The following is a 10551-nucleotide window of genomic DNA, read 5'->3' on the forward strand; positions in this document are numbered from 1 at the left end:
CAAATGGTGGTCTTCCATTGCCATTGTCGTCAAATGGTGGTCTTCCATTGCCATTGTCGTCAAATGGTGGTCTTCCATTGCCATTGTCGTCAAATGGTGGTCTTCCATTGCCATTGTCGTTAACTAGTCTCCATTTTTTATTCACTATAGGTTTGTTATTCACTATAGGTTTGTTATTCACTATAGGTTTGTTATTCACTATAGGTTTTTCATTCACTATAGGTTTTTCATTCACTATAGGTTTTTCATTCACTATAGGTTTTTCATTCACTATAGGTTTGTTATTCACTATAGGTTTTTCATTCACTATAGGTTTTTCATTCACTATAGGTTTTTCATTCACTATAGGTTTTTCATTCACTATAGGTCTCGATTCTGTACGCACTATATGATCCACAATTCCATGATCTTTGGCTTCTTTTGCTGACATAAAATTATCTCTTTCCATGTCTTTGTTTATAACCCATCGGGGCTGGCCCGTTCTTTGTACATAAGCCTCTATGATGTCTTCTTGCATTTTCATTACTTCGTCTGTTTCCATGACCCAGTCTTTGAAGCCATCATCCTTAAGCATACTAATAGGTTGATGGATCATTACCCTGATGATATAACATACTTCTAACTCACATAATGAGGCGAGAAGAATAGCTATAGAATTGAACAACCGTACAGGCATTTTTTGCGCATTGCATACGGCTTTACAATTGCATACGGCTTTACAATGGAATTCTCTTTTTTCTTTCATCGAAAAAAAGAGAAAATATAGAGTCTATTAGACCCAGATTAATAAATAATCCAATTACCATCCTTCTTTTTCTTTTTTTTTCGGAAAAGTTTAAAAATACTATGATGGCTCCGTTGCTTTATATATTTATTTCGTCTGTGATTCAGCAATCCCAAAGTTTCTTTTTTTTTTTGAAAAAAAAAAAAGAAAGAAAAAAAATAGTCTTTTTTTTTTTCGTACTCTTTCATAACATAAATATTGTTAATAGCCTCTGGTAGGAAAAGAAAAAAAGTTTGTGACGCCTGAGATGGGCCCACGATAGCTAAGATCAAATTGGAAATGCCCCTTCTCTCATACTACTCTTTCGATACATAATCTAATATTTTTTTTTGAAAAAAAAAAAAAGAAATAAAAAAAAAATTTCATATCGAATTCAAAGTGCCATGCTATTATTACTTACTAATTCATATTTCATATGGCGAAGGCATAGTCTTCTTTTTTCTTTCCATCAATAATAAAAAAAAAAAACTCATTGGCGCCGAGCGTGAGGGAATGCTCTGCGTTTGGTAATTTCTCCTCCGACCAAGAGAAAAGCTGCGATTGAAGCGGTCAATCCCATGGCTAGTGTATGCACATCTGGTTCCACTGCTTGCATAGTATCAAAAAGAGATAATCCAGATACTATCCCTCCGCCAGGAGAGTTTATAAAAAAAAACAGGTCTCGGCTATTACTCTCTATACTGAGATAGATCATAATACCCGCAAGTTGATTCGAGGTCTGGATATCAAGCTCTTTGCCCAAAAAAAGCAATCTTTCTCGATAAATTCGGTTGATTAGGATAAAATTGTATCCCTTAGTAGCCGTACAGGCACCTTTTGATGCATACGGTTCAACAAAAATTGCGAAAAAAAATCAATGTGTAGATTCCAGCCATCCTTTGTTTTTTCTAGTCGGACCTTTCTAACTTCTAATTTCTAATGAAGGGGCTTTTTCTTACATTTTTTAAATAAAATGAAATTTAAAATTAAATTAAAGAAAGATGAGTTTTGGCCCGTTTTCCTATAATATAGAAAAAATTCGCTAAACTTATTGCACAAACTTTTCATTGATCCATTTTTTTTTCATTGCGATTCAATCCAAATCACGATGTCATTTTCTTGTTCCTGAATGGGGTTCGTCAATTTTTTATTCAATTTTTTTAGGTTTATGCTCTACTCCGAGTAAAGATCTGCCCGATTTTTATTTGCACATATAGGACAAATGACCCAATACCACGTCTTTTTGCTATGATTTCATTTCCTTTTTTTATTTTAATTTAATTCCTTTTTCTTTCATGTTTTTCGCCAAATATTCAACGTATTTCCCATATTATTCGATTGATTAACAGTTTGAAATCGCTCTTATTTATAATTAAAAAAAAAAAGAAAAATTATGATTATGATATAGGTGGTAATCATAAATATATTACCAATTGGGTTTTTTCTAAACGGAGCCTGGATACTTCATTTTATCAGTCCAACCAAGCCAACCATAAATCATTCTAATTGAAAATATTAATCTGGATACACCCCCATGAAATGGATCTCTAATTGCACTTCATTACACTTCCCGCTACAAATTTTTGATAATTCAATCAATCTTTTTGGGGCGAAACAGGGGATATCTCGATCGGGCGAGAGAACGGGGGAATCCCATATGACCCAATATATTTGACAAGTCGCACTATATGTCAACCCAGCTTGCATCGTTATCTCCCGGAACTTGAAAAGGAACTTTTGGAATACCAACAGGCATAAAGTAAAAAGAATGTAAAATTATATTTCGCTTTGATTGTGGAAGCGTAATACGTAATGTAATACGTAATAATGGTCTTATCTTAATAATATGTAATATTATATTTCACTTTGATTGTGGAAGCGTAATACGTAATGTAATACGTAATAATGGTCTTATCTTAATAATATGTAATATTATAATATGTAATATTATATTTCACTTTGATTGTGGAAGCGTAATACGTAATGTAATACGTAATAATGGTCTTATCTTAATAATATGTAATATTATAATATGTAATATTATATTTCACTTTGATTGTGGAAGCGTAATACGTAATGTAATACGTAATAATGGTCTTATCTTAATAATATGTAATAATGGTCTTAATAATATGGGCCTTTATCATATTTTATACATAGATAGACTAAGGCCATAAAATAAAGAAAGGCGGAATGAATGAAAGAGAATTCTTACGAATAGGTCCTTTGAATGATGAACAAATAGGGATGCATTCATTCATAAAAAATAGGATCAACCCCCATTGCGTATTGATACTTATCGAGTATAGAATAGATCTGCTTCTCTTTTTTCTTCTGAGCCGAATTCTTCCCTTATTACTAATGGAATAGAACAAACATTAATCCTTTCTCCGAAAGAATCCACCGAAAAGGGGAGGTATTCCAATGCAATAAAGTTACATAGTGTCTATTTTTCGTTGATTTGATAAAGGGGTATTTCCATGGGTTTGCCTTGGTATCGTGTTCATACTGTCGTATTGAATGATCCCGGTCGCTTGCTTTCTGTTCATATAATGCATACAGCTCTGGTTGCTGGTTGGGCCGGTTCAATGGCTCTATATGAATTAGCTGTTTTTGATCCCTCCGATCCCGTTCTTGATCCAATGTGGAGACAAGGTATGTTCGTTATACCCTTCATGACTCGTTTAGGAATAACCAATTCATGGGGCGGTTGGAGTATTACGGGGCGGACTATAACAAATCCGGGTATTTGGAGTTACGAAGGTGTGGCCGGAGCACATATTGTGTTTTCTGGCTTGTGCTTCTTGGCAGCTATCTGGCATTGGGTATATTGGGATCTAGAAATTTTTTGTGATGAGCGCACAGGAAAACCCTCTTTGGATTTGCCCAAGATTTTTGGAATTCATTTATTTCTCTCAGGAGTGGCTTGCTTTGGCTTTGGCGCATTTCATGTAACAGGATTGTATGGTCCTGGAATATGGGTGTCCGACCCTTATGGACTAACCGGAAAGGTACAACCTGTAAATCCAGCGTGGGGCGTGGAAGGTTTTGATCCTTTTGTTCCGGGAGGAATAGCCTCTCATCATATTGCAGCAGGGACATTGGGCATATTAGCGGGCTTATTCCATCTTAGTGTCCGTCCGCCCCAACGTTTATACAAAGGATTACGTATGGGAAATATTGAAACCGTCCTTTCCAGTAGTATAGCTGCTGTCTTTTTTGCAGCTTTTGTTGTTACTGGAACTATGTGGTATGGTTCAGCAACTACCCCCATCGAATTATTTGGTCCTACTCGTTATCAATGGGATCAAGGATACTTCCAGCAAGAAATATATCGAAGGGTTAGTGCTGGGTTAGCCGAAAATCAAAGTTTATCAGAAGCTTGGTCTAAAATTCCTGAAAAATTAGCTTTTTATGATTACATTGGCAATAATCCGGCAAAAGGAGGATTATTCAGAGCGGGTTCAATGGACAACGGGGATGGAATAGCCGTTGGGTGGTTAGGACACCCTATCTTTAGAGATAAAGAAGGGCGTGAACTTTTTGTACGTCGTATGCCTACTTTTTTTGAAACATTTCCGGTTGTTTTGGTAGACGGAGACGGAATTGTTAGAGCGGATGTTCCTTTTAGAAGGGCAGAATCGAAGTATAGTGTCGAACAAGTAGGTGTAACTGTTGAGTTCTATGGTGGCGAACTCAATGGAGTGAGTTATAGTGATCCTGCTACTGTGAAAAAATATGCTAGACGTGCTCAATTGGGTGAAATTTTTGAATTAGATCGTGCTACTTTGAAATCCGATGGTGTTTTTCGTAGCAGTCCAAGGGGTTGGTTTACTTTTGGGCATGCTTCGTTTGCTTTGCTTTTCTTCTTCGGACACATTTGGCATGGTGCTAGAACCCTGTTCAGAGATGTTTTTGCCGGTATTGATCCAGATTTGGATGCTCAAGTGGAATTTGGAGCATTCCAAAAACTTGGAGATCCAACTACAAGAAGACAAGTAGTCTGATGCAAGATTGCTTTGTTATTTTTCGCTTCTATTTTCTGTTTGTGATTTGACATAGGCTGCTGTAAAAATCTTGATTAAAATCGCTGCCTTTTCTTTGATTCTTGTTCTTTCGTTATTTTATTCGGGAGATGATTCTAAATAAATAGGTACGGAAGCTATAATTGTAAACCACGATCGAATTTATGGAAGCATTGGTTTATACATTCCTCTTAGTATCTACTCTAGGGATAATTTTTTTCGCTATCTTTTTTCGAGAACCGCCTAAAGTTCCAACTAAAAAAATGAAATGATTTTTCATTATCTCAATTGAAGTAATGAGCCTCCCAATATTATATTGGGAGGCTCATTACTTCAATTAGTCCCCGTGTTCCTCGAATGGATCCCTTAATTGTTGAGAGGGTTGCCCAAAGGCAGTATATAAGGCGTACCCAGTAAAACTTACAAGTAAACCAGATATAGAGATGGCGACTAAAGTTGCTGTTTCCATTATTATATAATTATATAAATAATATATATAAATATAAATATAAATAATATAAATATAAATATAATTTCAAGATCACAATGGATCTATGATAAGATCGTTTATTTACAGCGGAATGATATACAAAGTCAACAGATCTCACTGAATACAAAATAAGATTTATGGCTACACAAACCGTTGAGGGTAGTTCTAGATCTGGTCCAAGACGAACTGTTGTAGGGGATTTTTTGAAACCATTGAATTCGGAATATGGTAAAGTAGCTCCTGGATGGGGAACGACTCCTTTGATGGGTGTCGCAATGGCTTTATTTTCGATATTCTTATCTATTATTTTGGAGATTTATAATTCTTCCGTTTTACTGGATGGAATTTCGCTGAATTAGATTCACAAGAACCACGAAGCCTCGCTTTTCAATACAAAAAGTGAAACTTTTAGTTCTCGGATTTTTTTTAGCCCATTCTATTTTGGTAGTTCGACCGCGAAATTTTTTTTGTTTCTGTATTTCCGGAATATGAGTGTGTGACTTGTTATAATTGATCCTATTGATAGTACAGAAAATGGGTCTGTCCTCTTGATCGAGATAGTTTTATCCCGTCGGATAGCCATTCTAGTATCTGGAGCACGGAATATATGAAATGGATCACGAAGTATTCGAACTATGATTCATACTTAATATTCAAACCTCGCGGCCGGACTCAAAAAAAAAAAAAATTTTCAAAGAAAGAGGTTTTTTATTTATAAATCGAGAAATTTTTTCTTCTTTCAAACTCTCATTTAGTTTATGCTTATTTTGATCAAAGGACAAACCTTTCTTTTCTTTGTATTTTTATTTATTATATCTATTCTATTCATTGAATAAGTGATGATCCAATAATTCTTACTCAAAGAATCTTTGGACTTAGTTTGAAGGTTTTATTGAATCATCGCGGTTCTGGTATGAATCTGAAGTTTCAATTGATTCATAGGGTCTTAACAAGAGAATTCCTATTAAAAATAAAGAAAACAAGAATAAAGCCACATTCCATATAAATAACAAATCAAAGCAAAGAAAAAGAAAAGAAATAAGTAGGTAAATAGAAGATTCAAGAGGCCTGATCAACATAAAGACGAATGCGCCGACTTGATTTTTTGGCATTATAATTACAACTACAAAAAAGAGCTTTCGGATTTTTACTCTTTTGTGTCTTCAGATAAAATTGAATGAAAAGATTAAGAAGTTTCAAACTTTCTATTCCATATCCGTTTCAGCTATTATTTGGGTGTTTTTGTTTGAGCTGTACGAGATGAAATTCTCATATACGGTTCTCAGGGGGGGAGTCCTCTTGGTTTACCTATCTCAATAAAGTCTATGATTGGTTCGAAGAACGCCTCGAGATTCAGGCGATTGCAGATGATATAACTAGTAAATATGTTCCTCCTCATGTTAACATATTTTATTGTCTAGGAGGAATTACGCTTACTTGTTTTTTGGTACAAGTAGCTACAGGATTTGCTATGACTTTTTACTATCGTCCAACCGTTACTGAGGCTTTTACTTCTGTTCAATACATAATGACTGAAGCTAACTTTGGTTGGTTAATCCGATCAGTTCATCGATGGTCGGCAAGTATGATGGTCTTAATGATGATCCTGCACGTATTTCGTGTCTATCTCACTGGTGGTTTTAAAAAACCTCGCGAATTGACTTGGGTTACAGGCGTGGTTCTGGCTGTGTTGACTGCATCTTTTGGTGTAACAGGTTATTCCTTACCTTGGGACCAAATTGGTTATTGGGCAGTCAAAATCGTAACAGGCGTTCCGGAAGCTATTCCGGTAATAGGATCGCCTTTGGTAGAGTTATTGCGTGGAAGTGCTAGTGTGGGACAATCCACTTTGACCCGTTTTTATAGTTTACACACTTTTGTATTACCCCTTCTTACTGCTGTATTTATGTTAATGCATTTCCTAATGATACGTAAGCAAGGCATTTCTGGTCCTTTATAGAGAATATAGACCATAGCTATATTGTAACCAATCATTTATCTTATTACTTGCCAATCATTTATCTTATTACTTGGGGGAGGAACAATAGTATTTCATTGCTACAAATATGGATTGTTGAAAAAAAAAAAAAAATAAGACATGTATTTGGATATTTCCTTTCAACTCCACAATATTCTATTATTTATTTGATATGACATGAATAGTTGAAGGGAATTCCCCGAAGAGAAAATGGATTATGGGAGTGTGTGACTTGAACTATTGATTGGGCCATGCAGAAATATGCCTTTATCTGCTACATTGGAATTCACAACCAAATGTGTCTTTGTTCCAACCACCGTGTAAGCCCCATACAAAGGATAGGCTGGTTCGCTTGAAGAGAATCTTTTCTATGATCAGACCTGACGATGTCGTGTATGAACAGGGCTCCGTAAGATCCAGTAGAATAAGTGATTTGGCATAATGCAAATTAGATTTTATTTATTTATTTTTATTTTTTTTTTACTTTCTTATCTTAATAGTATGAAAATACATTCATTTCTTCTGCATCGACCCGATTTATTATTATTATACTATCGGAGTGAAACAAGGGATCTAAAGAAGAGCAAAGGCTAGACTATATTAGTAACAAGTAAATCCTTTGTATGTAAAAAATCTCGATATATTTTTGGGATAAAGGTGAATCGCAAGGCCTAAGACGACCCAGAAAGCACTTGATCACGATCAACTTTGTACGCCTACTTGGGTATTGAGCATTTACCTGTAAAAATGGCATTCCTTGGAATGTATAGTTGCAACTTCGTAAAATGGAATCAGGTAACTTTTTTCTTACATATGAAATCATTCATATATGTGTGGATAACATATAGATTCATTTTATATGTATCCGTTTGTATCCATTTGATTCGATTGATTTTTGCTTGAGCCGGATGATGAAAAATTATCATGTCCGGTTCCTTCGGGGGATGGATCTAGAAAAATTCACCTATCCTAATAACAAAAAAACCTGACTTGAACGATCCTGTATTAAGAGCTAAATTAGCTAAAGGTATGGGTCATAATTATTATGGGGAACCCGCATGGCCCAATGATCTTTTATATATTTTTCCAGTAGTAATTCTCGGTACTATTGCTTGTAACGTAGGCTTAGCGGTTCTAGAACCTTCAATGATTGGTGAACCCGCGGATCCATTTGCAACTCCTTTGGAAATATTACCTGAATGGTATTTCTTTCCTGTATTTCAAATACTTCGTACAGTACCTAACAAGTTATTGGGTGTTCTTTTAATGGTTTCAGTACCTGCGGGATTATTAACAGTACCTTTTTTGGAAAATGTTAATAAATTCCAAAATCCATTTCGTCGTCCAGTAGCGACAACCGTTTTTTTGATTGGTACTGCGGTGGCCCTTTGGTTGGGTATTGGAGCAACATTACCGATTGATAAATCCCTAACTTTAGGTCTTTTTTAAATTGAATCAATTTTAAAATAAAATATCATGATGTGCGTATCTAGGGAGTAGTCACTTCAAAGTCAAAGTGAATTCTCCCTAGATACATTTATTCAATTCTGGTCCCAATATATGGATTGTGCTGAAGGTTCAAAATCCATTTTCGTTTTTTTTTTTTTTTTCTAATTTTCTAAAGTAAAAAAAAAAAAAATGAAATAAATCCTAAATCCAATGGATTTAAAATTTTGGTAAATCAATTTCGCAATGCTTTTCTACTTCTTTTCTAGAATGCCCAATATTTGTTTTACATCTTCTATGCGAAAGTGTTCAATTTTCATAAGGTCTTCTTGACTGTTATTCAAAAGGTCCAATAATGTATGTATATTGGACTTTTTGAGACAATTATAGATCCTGGGAGGCAATTCTGATTGGTCAATAAAAATATATTTCAATGCTATTTCTTTTTTCTTTTTTCTTAGTTTAGCTAATCTATCATGAAAAGGAAAAAAAGGTAAAGTAACGTTGTGTTGATTGTTTTCTAAATGTAAGTTTTCTTCTTCCGCATCTAGAAAGGGAATAAATAAATCAATCAAATTCCGAGAGGCTTCATGAAGTGCTTCTTTAGGAGTTAAACTTCCATTTGTCCATATTTCTAGAAAAAGTATCTCCTGTTTTTCATTATCATTCCCATAACAATGAATACTATGATTCGCATTTCGAACAGGCATGAATACAGCATCTATAGGATAACTTCCGTCGTGAAAGTTCTTTGGCGTTTTTATACCGTATCCTCTATTTCTCTCGATTTGTAATCCAATACACAAATCAATTGGTTCGGTTAGGCTAGCTATATGCTGTGTATTATCAACGATTTCCACAGAAGGCGGTAAGATGATGTCTTGAGCAGTTACATATCCGGGACCCTTGGCACAAATAAAGGCGTTACGAGTTCCATACAAATTACTTCTCAATACAATTGCTTTTAAATTCATTAAAATTTCATGTACTGATTCTTGAATACCTACTATGGTAGAATATTCGTGTGGTATTTTCTCAGATTTTGCACGTGTAATACATGTTCCTTCTATTTCTCCAAGCAAAGCTCTTCGCATCGCAATGCCTATTGTGTCGGCTTGGCCTTTCATAAGTGGAGACAGAATAAAGCGTCCATAATAAAGACGCTTACTATCTGTTCTTGATTCAACACACTTCCACTGCAGTGTCCGAGTAGAGACTTTTACTTTCTCTCGAACCATAGTAATATTATTTTATTTGATCAGATCATTGAATCATTTATTTCTCTTGAAATCTCTTTAGTGTTTATTTCTACACACGTTTTTTTTTAGGAGGTCTACAGCCATTATGTGGCATAGGGGTTACATCCCGTACGAAACTTAATAGTATACCACTTCTACGAATAGCTCGTAATGCTCCATCTCTTCCGAGACCAGGACCTTTTATCAGAACTTCCACTCGTCGCATACCTTGGTCTACTACTGCTCGAATAGCATTTCTCGCTGCGGTTTGAGCAGCAAAAGGAGTCCCTCTTCTTGGACCCTTGAATCCACAAGTACCGGCGGAGGAAGAAGAAATTACCTGACCCCGTACATCTGTAATAGTAACAATGGTATTGTTGAAACTTGCTTGAACATGAATAACTCCTTTTGGTATTCTACGTGCACTTTTCCGTGCACTACTGCGCCCATTCCTACGTGAACCAACTTTTGGTATAGGTTTTGCCATATTTTATCATTTCATAAGGATAAGTCAGAGATATATGGATATATCCATTTCATGTCAAAACAGATCTTCTATTTTTATTTGTTCATCGCTTTCTTTAAGATTAGTTTCTTTTCTTTAACTTTAA

The 10551-nt window shown here is 35.2% G+C and overlaps 1 protein-coding gene across 1 annotated transcript; it reads left to right on the forward strand.

Annotated features, from left to right (window-relative positions):
- The first annotated feature begins 5371 nt into the window (after positions 1 to 5371).
- Positions 5372 to 7481, forward strand: LOC149509949 (cytochrome b6). Its single transcript, XM_089757638.1, has 2 exons — positions 5372 to 5772; positions 6597 to 7481. The coding sequence occupies exons 1-2, from the start codon at positions 5767 to 5769 to the stop codon at positions 7236 to 7238; spliced, it is 648 nt and encodes a 215-aa protein (XP_089613764.1). The 5' UTR covers positions 5372 to 5766; the 3' UTR covers positions 7239 to 7481.
- Positions 7482 to 10551: the final 3070 nt, after the last annotated feature.

Source organism: Durio zibethinus, unplaced genomic scaffold, assembly GCF_047325235.1.
Source record: "Durio zibethinus cultivar Kanyao isolate XHJ-2024 unplaced genomic scaffold, ASM4732523v1 HiC_scaffold_95, whole genome shotgun sequence".
Classification (NCBI taxonomy): Eukaryota; Viridiplantae; Streptophyta; class Magnoliopsida; order Malvales; family Malvaceae; genus Durio; species Durio zibethinus.